Consider the following 19,447-nt stretch of genomic DNA (forward strand, 5'->3'; position numbering starts at 1 on the left):
ATTCGACCATGAAGGCCTGATTCACACAGTCTCCTCTGAACAGTTGATGTTGAGATGTGTCTGTTACTTGAACTCTGAAGCATTTATTTGGGCTGTAATCTGAGGTGCAGTTAATTGCCAATTTCTGAGGCTGGTAACTCTAATGAACCTCTGCAGCAGAGGGAACTCTGGGTCTTCCTTCCTGTGGCGGTCCTCATGAGGCTGGTAACTCTAATGAACTTATCCTCTGCAGCAGAGGGAACTCTGGGTCTTCCTTCCTGTGGAGGTCCTCATGAGGCTGGTAACTCTAATGAACTTATCCTCTGCAGCAGAGGTAACTCTGGGACTTCCTTCCTGTGGAGGTCCTCATGAGTGCCAGTTTCATCATCGCACTTGAAGAAACCTTGAAATTTTCCACATTGACTGACCTTCATGTCTTAAAGTAATGATGGTAAAGTAACGTCCAAACTTTTGACTGGTACACACGCAGAAGCAGTGAAAACATTACCATGCACAAGGATAAAATGGCAATCCCTTTAAATCTCCCATCACAGACACCATAGAGTTGGATAGAGTCCTTGACAAAAAGCCTGTTGTTTTAGCAAGGCCAGCAACATCAAGAACTTTGAAGTAGTCAACTGGCCGGGACTTCCTATGGGTTAAGGAAGGATCACATAATTCCATTCAGGTCAGCAGGGGGGATCAGCCAATTAATTAATTATACTCCTGAGCAAACATGACATAAACTGCAGGTGGGAGTAAATCACCAACCTTGACTTTAAAGCATAACTTTACTCAAAATCCAACCTGTTCAGATTGCATACACCAGCTGGCAATTTGTTTACCAACTGCCAATAAACTCCTAGAAGAAAAAATGGACTACTTTAAAATGAAGATTTCCCTCAATGGCGCTGACCGTTACAGAAGCCATTACAGCAAAGATTTGTCTTGTGTCAGAAACCAGACAATTGAACCGTGTTGGTGGTGTTGTAATGAAGAAGCAGTTCCCTCAACAGTCTGTCTGAAACAGGATCACAACATGTTTGGTCAGAACACAAGGACATTCTGCAGACCCAGAAACCTTTGTGTTTTAACGTGTTCTACTGACGATGGTTCTTGTTCCACACACACACACACACACACACACACACACACACACACACACACACACACACACACACACACACACACACAGAGAGAGCGAGACACTAGAGAGAGAGACCAGAGCGAGAGAGAGCGAGACACCAGAGAGAGAGAGACCAGAGAGAGACCAGAGAGACACCAGAGAGAGAGAGACCAGAGAGAGAGAGAGACCAGAGAGAGAGAGACACCAGAGAGAGAGAGAGAGACCAGAGAGAGAGACACCAGAGAGAGAGAGACCAGAGAGAGAGAGAGAGAGAGAGAGAGAGAGAGAGCGAGACGCCAGAGAGAGAGAGACCAGAGAGAGAGAGAGCGAGACACCAGAGAGAGACCAGAGAGAGAGAGAGAGACCAGAGAGAGACACCAGAGAGAGACCAGAGAGACAAGGACATTCATTGAGTTTTAACGTGTTCTACTGATGATGGTTCTTGTTCCGGGCAGAGTAAAGTGCATGTTCCTTCCTGTTGACTGAGGCATCTGTATCCCAAATGGCTCCCTATTCCCTTTATATAGTGCACTACTTTTGACCGGGGCCCTATTGCTCTAGGGAATAGGGTGACATTTTTTGGGATTCAGCCCTGGTCAGAAGTAGTGCACTATATAGTAAGTATGGTGTCTCTGATAGGGCTCTGGTCAAAAGGAGCAGGGTGCCTTGTGGGACGTAGCATGAACATAATGAGGATATATAACAGAAAACGTGAAAGAGTGGTTTGGTTTCCTATTGGTAGAACCGTTCCTAATGAACCTTAGATCAACTAAAACAACTGTGCGTCCCAAATAGCACCCTTTTCCCTTTTATAGTGCACTACACTGAGTGTACAAAACATTAGGAACACCTGCTTTTTCCATGACAGGTGAATCCAGGTGAAAAGCTATGATTCCTTATTGATGTCACCTTGTTAAATCCACTTCAATCAGTGTAGATGAAGGGGAGGAGACATGGTTAAATAATATTTTTTAAGCCTTGAGACAATTGAGACATGGATTGTGTGTGTGCCATTCAGAGGGTGACAAAATACAAGACAAAATATTTCCAGTGCTTTCAGAAAGTATTCACTCTGCTTGACTTTTTCGACATTTTGTTTTGTTACACCGGAATTTAAAAAATGGATTAAATTTAGATTTTTTTGGGTCACTGGCCTACACACAATACCCCGTAATGTCAAAGTGATTATGTTTTTAGAAATGTTTACAAATTAATAAAAAATGAAAAGCTGAAATGTCTTGTCAATAATTATTCAACCACTTTGTTATAGCAAGCCTAAATACATTCAGGAGTAAAAATGTGCTTAACAAGTCACATAATAAGTTTAATGGACTCACTCTGTGTAATAATAGTGTTTAACATGATTTATGAATGACTACCTCATCTCTGTACCCCACACATACAATAATCTGGAAGGTTCCTCAGTCGAGCAGTGAATTTCAAACACAGATTCAACCACAAAGACCAGGGAGGTTTTCCAATGCCTCGGAAAGAAGGGCACCGATTGGTAGATGGGTATAAATAATGAATAAAGCAGGCATTGAAGATCCCTTTGAGCATGGTGAAGTTAGTGATTTCACCATGAGGCCAATAATGACTTTAAAACAGAGTTTAATGGTTCTGATAGGAGAAAACTGAGGATGGATCAACAACATTGTAGTTACTCCACAATACTAACCTAAATGACAGAGTGGAAAGAAGGAAGCCTGTACAGAATAAAAAATATTCCAAAACAAGCTTCCTGTTTGCAATAAGGCACTAAAGTAATACTGCAAAAAATGTGGCAAAGCAATTCACTTTTTGTCCTGAATACAAAGTGTTATGTTTGTGACAAATCCAATACAACACATTACTGAGTACCACTGCATCATGTTATGGGTATGCTTGTAATCGTTAAGGACTGGGAAGTTTTTCAGGATAAAAAATAAATGAAATGGAGCTAAGCACAGACAAAATCCTAGAGGAAAACCTGGTTCAGTCTCCTTTCCACCAGACACTGGGAGATGAATTCACCTTTCAGCAGGACAATAACCTGAAACACAAGGCTAAATCTACACTGGAGTTGCTTACCAAGAAGACAGTGAATGTTCCTGAGAGGCCGAGTTACAGTTTTGACTTAAATCTGCTTGTAAATTTATGGCAAGACCTGAAAATGGTTGTCTAGCAATGATCAACAACTCATTTGAAAAGATTAAAATGGGCAAATGTTGCACAATCCAGGTGTGGAAAACTCTTGGGAGATTTACCCAGAAAGACTCACAGCTGTAATTACTCCCAAAGGTGATTCTAACATGTATTAACTCAGGGGTGTGAATACTTATGTAAATGAGATATTTCTGTATTTCATATTTATTCAATTTGATAACATTTCTAAAAACGTATTTATGGGGTATTGTGTGTAGATGGGTGACAAATGTTTTATATTTAATCCATTTTGAATTCAGGTTGTAACATAACAAAACGTGGAATAAGTGAAGGGGTATGACTATGTAAGTGCCTTTGAATGGGGTATGGTAGTTGGCGTCAGACGCACTGGTATGTGTCAAGAACTGCAATGCTCCTGGGTTTTTCCACTCTCAACAGTTTCCGATGTGTATCAAGAATGGTCCACCACCCAAAGGACATCCAGCCAACTGGACACAAGTGTGGGAAGCATTGGAGTCAACATGGACCAGCGTCCCTGTATTATGCTTTCGACGCCTTGCAGAGTCCATGACCCCGACAAATTGAGGCTGTTCTGAGGGCAAAATGGGGTGCAACTCAATATAAGGAAGGTGTTCCTAATGTTTTGTCCACTAAGTGTATAGGCGTGAAGGTGCCATGGGGGAGGAAAGGAAAACTGTAAACAAACAAATGACTAGCAATAATAATACTTTCATATTTAAAAACCAAAAAAAGATAATATTATTTTTGATAAATACAAAATAATATTTAAGATTGGTATCATTCCATAATAAATGTACTTCAGCGACTATGGGTTGGGGGAGGAGCTATGGGTTGGGGGCTATGTACAAAGATAACAAATAAATATCACACTTGTGTGGACTGTACAAATTCCCAGGATGCATTTGGATTATAAACGATAAGAAACATCACAGAACTTCCTTTGAGGAGGAGGAAGAGGGGAAGGAGGAGAAGAAGAGGAATCTTTAAGGGGTTTGATTCCCTGTTTGTCCCTTGTGTCTTGTTTGGTTAGTCCATCCACCAGCCTGTGAAGGCGGGTTATGGTAACGTAGTCCATCCACCAGCCTGTGAAGGCGGGTTATGGTAACGTAGTCCATCCACCAGCCTGTGAAGGCGGGTTATGGTAACGTAGTCCATCCACCAGCCTGTGAAGGCGGGTTATGGTAACGTAGTCCATCCACCAGCCTGTGAAGGCGGGTTATGGTAACGTAGTCCATCCACCAGCCTGTGAAGGCGGGTTATGGTAACGTAGTCCATCCACCAGCCTGTGAAGGCGGGTTATGGTAACGTAGTCCATCCACCAGCCTGTGAAGGCAGGTTATGGTAACGTAGTCCATCCACCAGCCTGTGAAGGCGGGTTATGGTAACGTAGTCCATCCACCAGCCTGTGAACGTTGGTTTGAAAGCCACCATCTTTACAGGGCTCAACAGTGCCACCATTTTACTTGTATATGTGTCTAAATATTTAGCTGTGTGATTCTAGCTTTAATATCTCAAATATTTTTCATTGTGCTCCTAAATTTTTCATTGTGCTCCTAAACCAGTCAGTCAGCCAGTGAGTTCTACCAGCAGAAGAACTAGTCAGCCAGTGAGTTCTACCGGCAGAAGAACCAGTCAGCCAGTGAGTTCTACCGGCAGAAGAACCAGTCAGTCACCCAGGGAGTTCTACAGACAGAAGAACCAGTCAGCCAGTGAGTTCTACAGACAGAATAACTAGTCAGCCAGTGAGTTCTACCGGCAGAAGAACCAGTCAGTCACCCAGGGAGTTCTACAGACAGAAGAACCAGTCAGCCAGTGAGTTCTACCGGCAGAAGAACCAGTCAGTCACCCAGGGAGTTCTACAGACAGAAGAACCAGTCAGCCAGTGAGTTCTACCGGCAGAAGAACCAGTCAGGCAGAAGAACCAGTCAGTCACCCAGGGAGTTCTACAGACAGAAGAACCAGTCAGCCAGTGAGTTCTACCGGCAGAAGAACCAGTCAGGCAGAAGAACCAGTCAGTCACCCAGGGAGTTCTACAGACAGAAGAACCAGTCAGCCAGTGAGTTCTACCGGCAGAAGAACCAGTCAGGCAGAACAACCAGTCAGTCATACCGGCAGAAGAACCAGTCAGCCAGTGAGTTCTACAGGTAGAAGAACCAGTCAGTCCGCCAGTGAGTTCTACAGGCAGAAGAACCAGTCAGGCAGAAGACCCAGTCAGTCAGCCAGTTAGTTCTACAGGCAGAAGAACCAGTCAGTCTGCCAGTGAGTTCTACAGGCAGAAGAACCAGTCAGTCAGCCAGTTAGTTCTACAGGCAGAAGAACCAGTCAGGCCACCAGTTAGTTCTACAGGCAGAAGAACCAGTCAGTCAGCCAGTGAGTTCTACAGGCAGAAGACCCAGTCAGTCAGCCGGTGAGTTCTACAGGCAGAAGAACCAGTCAGTCAGCCAGTGAGTTCTACAGGCAGCTCCCTACTACACAGCACTTCCCACTGTCTCGCTAACAGACATATCAGCCTCTCCCTGCTGTCTGCTCCGGGAACATAGATACACCACAGTACCTCGTTCTCTGTTCCCTCACATCTCCTCCTCCTCCTACCATTCTCCCCTCCTCCTCCCACCTCCTCTTCTCCAAAGTGGTCCATGGTAAGCTGACAGAGGAGGTCTGGCCCAGGGACATCGTCGAAGACTAACGTCAGTGCCTGCGGGTACGTCTGGTAACCCATGAGGACTCGATCCAGGTCTCTTATTCGTCGAGCGTCGGTCAGTTGGTACTTATCTCGGGGAGGGGGCTCCTTGGCAAAATCCGGCAGCGGGTAGCTGATATAATCCTCATCCAGCAGGAAAACGTCTGTACTGGTCAGGATCAGAGTCTTAGGATGGAGGACAGGCCTGGGAGTGGAGGGAACCTGGGGAGGCAGGCTCTGTTGGGGGATATGGGGTCTGATGGAGGGGGCTGGTCCTGGAACCTGGGGGTAGGGGTGAAGACGGGGCTGGCTAGCAGAGACCGGGCTCTGGGGGTGGAGGTGAGACTTTCTATCCCCCTGCAGACCCCCAGTGCAAGTCTGTCTGTCAGCAGCTGGGGCCTTGGTCTGTGGGAGCACATTGAGGCCCTGTGAGAAACCTAGCCCCTGGGTCTGCACCTGGAAGACCAGTACGTAGAGCAGGATATTGCAAGAGGACGCCCCAGAAGGACCTTTCCTCTCGGCTACGATAAAGGTCAGGTCTCCAATCTCTTCTTCACTGGGGTAGATGAACTTTACCCTGCTAGAGTGGACAAGTTCATAGTTCTCCATCTTACCTGGGAGTAGACAACACATTGGGAAAGACAGGACTCATTTAGTTTGGTACGTCAACACAGTAGGACAAAAAAAGGACCCATTTATTCTTAATCCCGAATAGAACCTCCTAGATTCTAGCCCCCATGTTATTGTGGAGATCTGTTTCTTAAACCTGGACAATCCACACACATCTCCACAAAGGGGCATTTTACTGATGAAAACGTACAAACATTAATATTATTAATACCTGTGGATTTATTTCCAAACTGTGTGTAGAAGTCTTGTTCAGAGGGTTCGGGAGAGGGTAGTTTGTCCTGTAGAGAGAGGACCATCATCAGCTGCTGCAGGAAGCGGTGTGTCCCGTAACTGTCCCTCGTCAGACAGCAGATGATGTGGTCCGCTGAAGGCCCTGGAGACAAATAACACACAACACAGATTACAGCCAGCCCAGTCCAGCAGCCAGCCAGCCCAGTCCAGCAGCCAGCCAGCCCAGTCCAGTCCAGCAGCCAGCCAGCCAGCCCAGTCCAGCAGCCAGCCAGCCAGCCCAGTCCAGCAGCCAGCCCAGTCCAGCAGCCAGCCAGCCCAGTCCAGCAGCCAGCCAGCCCAGTCCAGCAGCCAGCCAGCCCAGTCCAGCAGCCAGCCAGCCCAGTCCAGCAGCCAGCCAGCCAGCCCAGTCCCCGGCAGCCAGCCAGCCAGCCCAGTCCCCGGCAGCCAGCCAGCCAGCCCAGTCCCCGGCAGCCAGCCAGCCAGCCCAGTCCCCGGCAGCCAGCCAGCCCAGTCCCCGGCAGCCAGCCAGCCCAGTCCAGCAGCCAGCCAGCCCAGTCCAGCAGCCAGCCAGCCCAGTCCAGCAGCCAGCCAGCCCAGTCCAGCAGCCAGCCCAGTCCAGCAGCCAGCCAGCCTAGTCCAGCAGCCAGTCCAGCAGCCAGCCCAGTCCAGCAGCCAGCCAGCCTAGTCCAGCAGCCAGTCCAGCAGCCAGCCCAGTCCAGACAACACAAGTAACATACTACTTTTTGTTTTAAGGTATCTGTGACCAACAGATACATATCTGTATTCCCAGTCATGTGAAATCCATAGATTAGGGCCTAATGAATTAATTTCAATGGACTGATTTTCTTATATGAACTGTAACTCAGTAAAATCTTTGAAGTTGTTGCGTTGATATGTTTGTTCAGTATTTATTATCAGGTGAAATTATCTAGGATAGGGATTTCTATGAATCCTGAGATTTCTATGAATCCTGAGATTGGGATTTCTATGAATCCTGGGATTGGAATTTCTATGAATCCTGGGATTTGGATTTCTATGAATCCTGGGATTTGGATTTCTATGAATCCTGGGATTTGGATTTCTATGAATCCTGGGATTTGGATTTCTATGAATCCCGGGATTGGGATTTCTATGAGTTCTGGGATTTCTATGAATCCTGGGATTGGGATTTCTATGAATCCTGGGATTGGGATTTCTATGAGTTCTGGGATTGGGATTTCTATGAATCCTGGGATTGGGATTTCTATGAGTTCTGGGATTTCTATGAATCCTGGGATAGGGATTTCTATGAGTTCTGGGATTTCTATGAATCCTGGGATAGGGATTTCTATGAATCCTGGGATTGGGATTTCTATGAGTTCTGGGATTGGGAGTTCTATGAGTTCTGGGATTGGGAGTTCTATGAATCCTGGGATAGGGATTTCTATGAATCCTGGGATTTGGATTTCTATGAGTTCTGGGATTGGGATTTCTATGAATCCTGGGATTGGGATTTCTATGAGTTCTGGGATTTCTATGAATCCTGGGATTGGGAGTTCTATGAATCCTGGGATTTCTATGAATCCTGGGATTGGGAGTTCTATGAATCCTGGGATTTGGATTTCTATGAATCCTGGGATTGGGAGTTCTATGAATTCAGATAACACTTCGCAGTATGTTCCACTGTCTTTAACATCCTGATCCTAGTCCTCCCTGTGACACCGTAATCATCCATTCATTCTCCCTACTCACCCACCACCCTGAAGTACTGGTCGAACAGGCCCACGTTGACAGACTGGAGGTCGTGGAGGTCGATGGTGAGACAGTAAGACATGATCAGCTCTGGGTCCTGATGGTCACAGTGGCTCCAGTCCCACAGTACTGAAGGATAAAGACAGCACACATTACTACAGTCCCACAGTACTGAAGGATAAAGACAGCACACATTACTACAGTCCCACAGTATAAAGACAGCACACATTACTACAGTCCCACAGTACTGAAGGATAAAGACAACACACATTACTACAGACCCACAGTACTGAAGGATAAAGACAGCACACATTACAGTCCCACAGTATAAAGACAGCACACATTACTACAGTCCCACAGTACTGAAGGATAAAGACAGCACACATTACTACAGTTCCACAGTATAAAGACAGCACACATTACTACAGTCCCACAGTATAAAGACAGCACACATTACTACAGTCCCACAGTACTGAAGGATAAAGACAGCACACATTACTACAGATCCACAGTACTGAAGGATAAAGACAGCACACATTACTACAGACCCACAGTATAAAGACAGCACACATTACTACAGACCCACAGTATAAAGACAGCACACATTACTACAGACCCACAGTACTGAAGGATACAGACAGCACACATTACTACAGACCCACAGTATAAAGACAGCACACATTACAGTCCCACAGTATAAAGACAGCACACATTACTACAGACCCACAGTACTGAAGGATACAGACAGCACACATTACTACAGACCCACAGTATAAAGACAGCACACATTACTACAGTCCCACATTACTACAGACCCACAGTACTGAAGGATAAAGACAGCACACATTACTACAGATCCACAGTATAAAGACAGCACACATTACTACAGACCCGCAGTACTGAAGGATAAAGACAGCACACATTACTACAGTCCCACAGTATAAAGACAGCACACATTACTATAGACCCACAGTATAAAGACAGCACACATTACTACAGATCCACAGTATAAAGACAGCACACATTACTAGACCCACAGTATAAAGACAGCACACATTACTACAGATCCACAGTACTGAAGGATAAAGACAGCACACATTACCACAGTTTCACAGTATAAAGACAGCACACATTACTACAGTCCCACAGTATAAAGACAGCACACATTACTACAGATCCACAGTACTACAGACCCACAGTACTGAAGGATACAGACAGCACACATTACTACAGACCCACAGTACTACAGACCCACAGTACTGAAGTACTTACATTCCTACAATCTTCGATTAAGATAAGCAGAGTAAGGTGTTTACATGACTAATGCCATACTCTGCCTACTCCCATAATCAGTTATATGTAGAGTTATTGGTGTGCATGTAAACATACTCACTCTGACAGACAGACTCTCCCTCAAACTCATGCAGCTCTTTCTAACTAGACCTTGTGATTGATTTTTTTCTTACGTCACTGAGAGTAGCTGCCGTGCAGCGTGTGTGTATCTTACGTGATTGGTCGTTGAGTGTGGAGGCGGAGTCATCCAGCAGGAAGTAGAGGGCTTTAGTAGAGAGCATGATACAGGAAGTGGCCTCGACGTCAGGTGACTTATAAAAAACCACCGATGACCACAGGATGTGATGCAGCTCCTCCTTCTCTTCCTGGTCAAAACACACACAGACCATCCCCTTTAAACATCTCATAGACGTCACAGGCACACGCCATCCCCTTTAAACATCTCATAGACATCACAGGCACACGCCATCCCCTTTAAACATATCATACATCACAGGCACACGCCATCCCCTTTAAACATATCCTTTCATCACAGGCACACGCCATCCCCTTTAAACATCTCATAGACGTCAGGCACACGCCATCCCCTTTAAACATCTCATAGACGTCACAGGCACACGCCATCCCCTTTAAACATCTCATAGACGTCACAGGCACACGCCATCCCCTTTAAACATCTCATAGACGTCACAGGCACACGCCATCCCCTTTAAACATCTCATAGACGTCACAGAAACAAAATCATCCTCTAAACATCACAGGTGGTAAGAAGTCATTGTTGTTGATGAATGTGTGTGTCAAGGTTTCAGTTAGCTGGAAATTAACGGTTTTTAGCTGCAAAAATAAATAAATAAATGATATGAAAAGCTGATTTAAAAAAAATTGTTGCCTGCCAAATTGTCCGGGATAAAAATTTTTTTTTAAAAGTCACATGGCAAAATAATTATTTTTATTAATTAATGGAAATACCAGCCGATGCCTTCCATCTTCAAAGGAAAATATACTTCATATATCCTCTGATTGGCCAGGCGTGTTTCTATTCTTACTCACACAGAAAAAGGAAAAATCCCTCCTTTACCATTGCGAACCAATAATGGACAAAAGCCTAGACTAATCCTAATTGAAATATCACAAAAGGATTAAAATTAGTTAAAAGTTATAGAGAGTATATCCAAAATATTATAATAATGTGTTTGATGTCCTAAAGTTGCAGCTTTTAAAAAAGGAGGAATAAAGGGGAATAAATAAAGTTAATAATAAATAGTTATGAAAGTCACAGTGTATGGCTTGGCTATTCTCAATCACAGCTTTATTTTGAATGACAAATATTTCAGGCCACAAGAAGCGAAATTGTACAAACAAAACCAAAGGTAGAACAATCGAATGAGAACTCAAAAAAAACGTACAACTGTCCAAAGCTTATGAAAGAACCCATGCATATAGATGACCTAGGCCCCCCTGCCATAGTATTCTAACAATGTACAACCGATCTCCAACGAATATAGTAGCCTAATAGGAGAGGATGAGGCACAAATATGAATCTTTTTTTAAAAAAATTTAAAGGCCAACTCCACCATTTTTTAACCTCATGTTCATGATCTCCAGCACAATACCAGTGTCAACACATTTCGAAATTTTGAAGATTTTTTTTTAAGTTACAAAGTTCTACCCGATGACATCATCAAAAGGTAAAACATTTTAAAAACAGTGATTTTTAAAACACTATGAAATTCGCCGAGACGTGAGGAGCAAGAAAAATACCCTCCTTTGGGCTAGAAACTCGTTGCAGGTTTTGAAAGTCAATGTTTTTTGGGGGGGTTTTTTTTACTTCAAAATCGTACCCTGAGATGTCACAGAGAAGCATTTTAAGGACATTTCTTCTCTTTTTAACCAGATCATAGAAACTGTTTTCACATACAGTACATTCGGAATGTATTCAGACCCCTTAACTTTTTCCACATTTTGTTACATTACAGAGTTATTCTAAAATGGATGCAATTGTTTTTTTTCTTGTCATCAATCTACACACAATACCCCATAATGACAAAGCAAAAACAGGTTTTTAATTTTTTTCCCAAATGTATTAAAAATAAAAAAACATTCAGACCTTTTACTCAGTACTTTGTTGAAGCACCTTTGGCAGCGATTACAGCCTTGAGTCTTCTTGGGTATGACGCTACAAGCTTGGAACACCTGTATTTGGGGAGTTTCTCCCATTCTTCTCTGCCGATCCTCTCAAACTCTGTCAGGTTGGATGGGGGAGCGTCGCTGCACAGTTATTTTCAGGTCTCTCCAGAGATGTTCGATCGGGTTCAAGTCCGGGCTCTGGTTGGGCCACTCAAGGACATTGAGACTTGTCCAGAAGCCACTCCTGTGTTGTCTTGGCAGTGTGCTTTGTGTCGTTGTCCTGTTGGAAGGTGAACCTTTGCCCCAGTCTGAGGTCCTGAGCATGTTTTCATGAAGGATCTCTCTGTACTTTGCTCTGTTCATCTTTCCCTCAATCCCGACTAGTCCTCCAGTCCCTGCAGCTGAAAACATCCCCACAGTATGATGCTGCCACCACCATGCTTCACCGTAGAGATGGTTCCAGATGTGACGCTTGGCATTCAGGCCAAAGAGTTCAATTTTGGTTTCATTAGATTGAACTGCAGCACTCCACCAAGGCCTTATTTATTAGTGGAGTGCTGCAGAGATTGTTGTCCTTCTGGAAGGTTCTCCCATCTCCATAGAGGAACTCTGGAGCTCTGTCAGAGTGACCATCGGGTTCTTGGTCACCTCTCTGACCAAGGCCCTTCTCCCCGATTGCTCAGTTTGGCCGGGCGGCCAGCTCTAGGAAGAGTCTTGGTGGTTCCAAACTTCTTTCATTTAAGAATGATGGAGGCCAATGTGTTCTTGGGGACCTTCAATGCTGCAGAAATGTTTTGATAGCCTTCCCCAGATCTGTACCTCGACACAATCCTGTCTCGGAGCTCTACTGACAATTCCTTCGACCTCATGGCTTGGTTTTTGCTCTGACATGCACTGTCAACTGTGGGACCTTATATAGACAGGTGTGTGCCTTTCCAAATCATGTCCAATCAATTGAATTTACCAAAGGTGGACTCCAATCAAGTTGTAGAAACATCTCAAGGATGATCAATGGAAACAGGATGCACCTGAGCTCAATTTCGAGTCTCATAGCAAAGAGTCTGAATACTTATGTAAATAAGGTATTCTGTTTGTTAGTTTTTATACATTTGCAAAAATGTTAAAATAACTTTTCGCTTTGTCACTATGGGGTATTGTGTGTAGATTGATGAAGAAAATGTTTTAATTTAATACATTTTAGAATAAGTCTGTAACATAACAAAATGTGGAAAAAGTCAAGGGGTCTGAATACTTGTACTGAATCCGAATACACACGTTTGCAGACACTGGTTTGGTGCTGGAGATGAGGTTGAAAAGTGACAGAATTGCCCTTTAATAAATATCCAGTTCTGAGGACAGCCGAGTGGATGATTTCACGACCCATCATACAACAGTCATCGAGGCTCGTTAACCGTCACTCGCTCCAGATGCGCGCTTCGGCACACATAGACACACCTCTTTCCTGCACAGCTCATACAAATAGCCAATAGGAGAGGTCGTTTCCAAATTAGATCATAAAAAAATACTATATTTTGAAGTTGTGTTTTATTACTGTGTAGGGAGACTTGTTCTTCTAGCCTGAATGTTTAGTAAAAAATAAAAAATAAATAAAAAAATGTAATGATATAAAATTGATTATTTGTAGTAGGGATGAAGACCAAGGACAATGCTTTGCTTTTCAATAAAACCTGTCATGTTGGTATAAGAGCTTTACAGGCTAAATCATTTTCTGTTAATATGAATTACCATAGCTAATCTACATGTGAATTCTGTCATTCTGAGCCCCGTGGGTGGATGCCCTAATGAGTTATACACCCAATGCATACGGGTCTGGTAAATTTATAAAAACGTCTGCTAAATTTAAATCTTACCAGTCACATTCTACAGCGTCCAATTTTTGTGCCTGCGTGTGTGTGTGTGTGTTCGAGCGCATCTCTCTCCCTCTACCTCTGCAATGTTTGTGTGGAAGAACCCCAGCAGCTGGTGTCCCCTAAGCCCAGAGACGAGGGACAGGGCTGGGGACAGGGACAGGTGGGATGGGACCTGGTTGTCTCCGGTCAACTTGTCCACCAGGATGTCTGTTGGGTAGGACATGGACAGGGACGGCCGAGGACGCTGGGAACCTCGAGGGCTAGATAGATAGATAGATAGATAGATAGATAGAGATAGATAGAGAGAGATAGAGAGAGAGAGAGAAACAATATGTCATGAAAAATTGAATAATCTCGATCTTGATAGCTAACTGTTAGCTATAGAATACATTTTTATATTCACAAAACATTTCAATTTAGCTACATTTCTATTTGACAAAAAAAATAAAAAAATCGGACAGCCCGTCCTTCAGTAAATCGGACAGCCCGTCCTTCAGTAAATCGGACAGCCCGTCCTTCAGTAAATCGGACAGCCCGTCCTTCAGTAAATCGGACAGCCCGTCCTTCAGTAAATCGGACAGCCCGTCCTTCAGTAAATCGGACAGCCTGTCCTTCAGTAATGTGTCCATGCGTATCTACCTGTTAACCTGCAGCCTGTCTGTGCTCTTGGTCTCATTGGGAGTGGACGTGTATATGTTTATCGTCCTGGGACTGTCCCCGTCACTGTGGCTATGTTCGTTCCCACCCTGCAGGAAAGCCACAGTCTTGATGTCCCTGAGGCTGGAGCGCAGCAGGGTGAAATGTCTCTGGAAGCGGAGCCTGTCGTGAGGCAAGGGGAACACCGCCGTGACCCTCTCCTGTCCCACTAGGAGCTCCATGACACGGCTGTCTCTGGGGGAGCGGTGGTGCCAGGGCAGGGGGCAGCTGGGAGAATAGGCAGGGATAGACCCCTGCCTGGACGCAGCACCAGCCCCATACAGGGCACTCGGCCTGGGGTGGGGCAGCACGGAGGCCAGGGGGATGCGGGTGAGCCTGGAGCAAGAGCGGATCCTCTGGTTGTGGTTGTCTGACGGTTCATCACCGGTGGTTCCCCGAGCCAGAGCTTTGAAGTCCACCTTCAGCACACAGAGATGGCGTTGGGTCAAGAACAAGACACAGGGGACACAGCAGGAGAAGTCTCTGTCCTCTCCTGGAACTATGTGGGATAGGATGTCAGAGAGAAGGGGATTGGTTAGAGTTTGGTAGGGGGCGAAGGTGTTGGGGTCAGTAGGGGTCTTCATAGGAGTGAGAGTCGGGTTGGTAGAGGTGGTTGTCTGTTGGCTGGTCTGTCTGATCTGGGATGACAACATAGAAGTCTCCACTAAATGTGCTGTATAACCACTCTTCACACAGCCCTGGTTCTCTTCAAACTCCCAGGAGGTGAAGAGCAGGTGGAGAAGCTGCTGAGGGGTGGAGGGTCCTCCTGACGGGGAGGAAGGAAGCTGGGCCAGGGAGCAGAGCAGGGAGTGGGTCTCCTTTAAACCCTGGGGGTCTGAGAAGAGGTACCAGCGAACGTTAGAGGACTTCACCCTCAGAGAAAGGCAAGTGTCTGGGATGTAGAAAAGGAGAGAGTCTAGCTGGTCGTAGGGAAGGACAAGGTCTGGCTCCAGGTTATCTACGAGGGTCTGGACTGTGACTGAGCCAAGGTCGTGAGGTTGGCTCTGGGGTTGATGGGTTGGAGCTGTAGAGGGGTGACTAGGACAGTGAAACAGCCCCAGTAGACTGTTTGTTAGCACCACACACACCGATCTCTGCTCCACAACATCATCGACCCTGATGCAGTGGCACCACATGACTTTGGTCACACGTAACACCTCTGTCTCTGGGGCCTGGTTCTCTCCTTCTACCTGGTCAGTCGGGGACCCCTCCTCTCCATCCCTCTCCTTTCCCTCCCCTAGACCCATCTCAAAGTATCCATCTCCAGAGGAGGGGCTGGGACTGGGGCTAGGGCTGCCCAGATCGGTCTCTTCCTGGCTGGGAAGATCTCTGAGTCTGCTGGGCCTCCTGTCCTCTTCTCCCAGGGCTTTGGTGATGCGGGCAGACAGCAGGGAGGTGAAGGACGGACAGGAGGAGGTGGAGGAGGAGGGGAGGTAGAGGGGGAGCACAGGGGTCCTCAAGTTAGTGTTGCTCCACGTGTATCTCTCCTCTCGGTCCTCCACACAGCAGCAGCAGCAGCTGGGACACAGGAAACACACACCTGGTTAGATCTTCATCCTCATCATCATCATCATCATCCAGAATAACTCATGATAAAACACTAGTAGAACAACAATAGCAGCAGAAGGTGAAAGAGGGGAATATATATGGTTTAGACTGGAATGCTGTGTATAAATAAAAATTTTCAAAAAGTGATAGATTTCTACTAAAAACAGCACTGACACAGTAATATGACTGTGGTGGATACCTCATGTCACAGGGTTGACTATTTCCGGAGGGATCTAGCGCCTCCTTCTGATAGGTTAGTGTATAAAACTGGCCTCCATTTTAACTACATGTCTACATTAGTGAAGACATGGAGACACAGAGTACAGAAACAGCACATCTTGAATGAACGAACGGTTTATTTCCGTGTCAAGTGTAAACGACGTTTACAGCTGCTTGCTTCACACCGTACCTCGTGTTCCTGTGGTTCTGGTTCTGTTGGGTACCGGAGCGTTCAAAAGAACTAGAATCATCATCGGGCTGGTGGCTGGTAACCTGGAACATTCAAACAGAACATCTAATATGTTGCTCCACTGAACATGCAAACCCACAAAGACAATTTAATATCATGAAGAGTGTCTGGGTCCTCTTCTATCTCAAGGCCATCAGACTGTTAAACAGCCGTCACTAACATTTGTAAGGCTCTCCAGAGGGTAGTGAGGTCTGCACAACGCATCACCGGGGGCAAATTACCTGCCCTCCAGGACACCTACACCACCCGATGTCGTAGGAAAGCCATAAAGATCATCAAGGACAACAACCACCCGAGCCACTGCCTGTTCACCCCGCTATCATCCAGAAGGTGAGGTCAGTACAGGTGCATCAAAGCTGGGACCGAGAGACTGAAAAACAGCTTCTATCTCAAGGCCATCAGACTGTTAAACAGCCATCACTAACACAGAGAGGTTGATACCTATATACAGACTTGAATTCATTGGCCACTTTAATGAATGGATCACTAGTCACTTTAATAACGTTTACATATCCTACATTACTCATCTCATATGTATATACTGTATTTTATACCATCTACTGCATCTTGCCTATGCCGCTCAGTCATCGCTCATCCATATATTTATATGTATATACATTTACATTTAAGTCATTTAGCAGACGCTCTTATCCAGAGCGACTTACAAATTGGTGCATTCACCTTATGATATCCAGTGGAACAACCACTTTACAATAGTGCATCTAAATCTTTTGAGGGGGGGGGTAGAAGGATTACTATATCCTATATATTCTCATTCACCCCTTTAGATGTGTGTGTATTAGGTAGTTGTTGTGGAATTGTTAGATTACTTGTTAGATATTACTGCACTGTTGGAACTAGAAGCACAAGCACTCACAATAACATCTGCTAACCATGTGACCAATAACATCTGCATGTGACCAATAACATCTGCTAACCATGTGACCAATAACATCTGCTAACCATGTGTATGGACCAATAACATCTGCTAACCATGTGTATGGACCAATAACACCTGCTAACCATGTGTATGTGACCAATAACATCTGCTAACCATGTGTATGGACCAATAACACCTGCTAACCATGTGTATGTGACCAATAACATCTGCTAACCATGTGACCAATAACATCTGCTAACCATGTGTATGTGACCAATAACATCTGCTAACCATGTGTATGGACCAATAACACCTGCTAACCATGTGTATGGACCAATAACACCTGCTAACCATGTGACCAATAACACCTGCTAACCATGTGACCAATAACACCTGCTAACCATGTGACCAATAACACCTGCTAACCATGTGACCAATAACACCTGCTAACCATGTGACCAATAACATCTGCTAACCATGTGACCAATAACATCTGCTAACCATGTGACCAATAACATCTGCTAACCATGTGACCAATAACATCTGCTGACCATGTGACCAATATCATCTGCTAACCATGTGACCAATAACATCTGCTAACCATGTGACCAATAACATCTGCTAACCATGTGACCAATAACATCTGCTAACCATGTGTATGTGACCAATACAATTTGATTTGACTGGACTGTATTACTATAACTCAGAAGAAGCTGTGACTGCACTGTAGTCGATGTTTCCACGAAATGCAGCACATTGACAACTGAAATCGCTTTGAAAAGAGCCTTTGACCTAATGAAAGCCTACAGCCAACATAACAAGATCTTTTTTTTTAACCTTTATTTAAAATAGGAAAGTCAGTTAAGAAAAAAAAACAGTTCTTAACTTCAAATATTGTGCATTCGGAAAGTATTCAGACCCCTAGACCTTTTCTACGTTACAGCCTTATTCTGAAATTGATTAAACACACAACACCCCATAATGACAAATCAAAAACAGGTTTCGAATTTTTGCAAATGTATTAAAAATGAAATATCACATTTACATAAGTATTCAGACCCTTTACTCAGTACTTTTGTTGAAGCACCTTTGGCAGTGATTACAGCCTTGAGTCTTCTTGGGTATGATGCTACAAGCTCTGTACACCTGTATTTGGGGAGTTTCTCCAATTCTTCTCTGCAGATCCTCTCAAGCTCTGCGAGGTTGGATGGGGAGCATCGCTGCAAATCCAGGCTCTGGCTGGGCCACTCACGGACATTCAGAGACTTGTCCTGCATTGTCTTGGCTGTGTGCTTAGGGTCATTGTCCTGTTGGAAGATGAACCTTCGTCCCAGTCTGAGGTCCTGAGTCCTCTGGAGCAGGTTTTCATCAAGGATCTATCTGTACTTTGCTCTGTTCATCCTTCCCTTGATCCTGACTAGTCTCCCAGTGCCTGCCGTTGAAAAACATCTCCATAGTATGATGCTGCCACCACCATGCTTCACCGTAGAGATGGTGCCAGGTTTCCTCAAGACGTGAAGTTTGGCATTCAGGCCAAAGAGTTCAATCTTGGTTTCATCAGACCAGAGAATCTTGTTTCTCATGGTCTGAGAGTCCTTTAGGTGCCTTTTGGAAAACTACAAGCGGGCTGTCATGTGCCTTTTTCTGAGGAGTGGCTTCCACCTGGAGACTCTAGCATAAAGGCCTGATTGCTGGAGCGCTGCAGAGATGGGAGAACCTTCCAGATGGACAACCATCTCCACAGAGGAATTCTGGAGCTCTGTCTGAGTGACCATCGGGGTTTTTGGTCACCTCCCTGACCAAGGCCCTTCTCCCCCGATTGCTCAGTTTGGCTGGGTGGCCAGCATGATGAGAGTCTAATGATGATTTGAAAAAGGTTGCTTGAAAGGCATGAGCTCTGCTTTGTTTTTTTTGCGCAGGCTGTACACACTTCATCAGTCTCTCATTCACAATTTGACATGCACTTGATGATGCCTCGAATTTCACGGTGGCATCCCTTTGTGGCTGTAATGCACCCTAA

The 19,447-nt window shown here is 45.0% G+C and overlaps 1 protein-coding gene across 2 annotated transcripts in view; it reads right to left on the reverse strand.

Annotated features, from left to right (window-relative positions):
* Window positions 1-4,012: 4,012 nt before the first annotated feature.
* Window positions 4,013-19,447, reverse strand: part of nisch (nischarin) — a 36,496-nt gene continuing 21,061 nt past the window's right edge. For both annotated transcript variants that reach the window (XM_029692785.1, XM_029692784.1), the window contains exons 15-21: window positions 16,488-16,570; window positions 14,474-16,048; window positions 13,911-14,094; window positions 10,051-10,201; window positions 8,544-8,672; window positions 6,793-6,954; window positions 4,013-6,565 (exon numbers count right to left, since the gene is read on the reverse strand). In XM_029692785.1, the coding sequence (XP_029548645.1) occupies window positions 5,709-6,565; window positions 6,793-6,954; window positions 8,544-8,672; window positions 10,051-10,201; window positions 13,911-14,094; window positions 14,474-16,048; window positions 16,488-16,570 (3,141 nt within the window). In that variant the 3' untranslated portion in view covers window positions 4,013-5,708. The remainder of the gene's footprint in view (window positions 6,566-6,792; window positions 6,955-8,543; window positions 8,673-10,050; window positions 10,202-13,910; window positions 14,095-14,473; window positions 16,049-16,487; window positions 16,571-19,447) is intronic.

Source organism: Salmo trutta, chromosome 16 (genome assembly GCF_901001165.1).
Source record: "Salmo trutta chromosome 16, fSalTru1.1, whole genome shotgun sequence".
Classification (NCBI taxonomy): Eukaryota; Metazoa; Chordata; class Actinopteri; order Salmoniformes; family Salmonidae; genus Salmo; species Salmo trutta.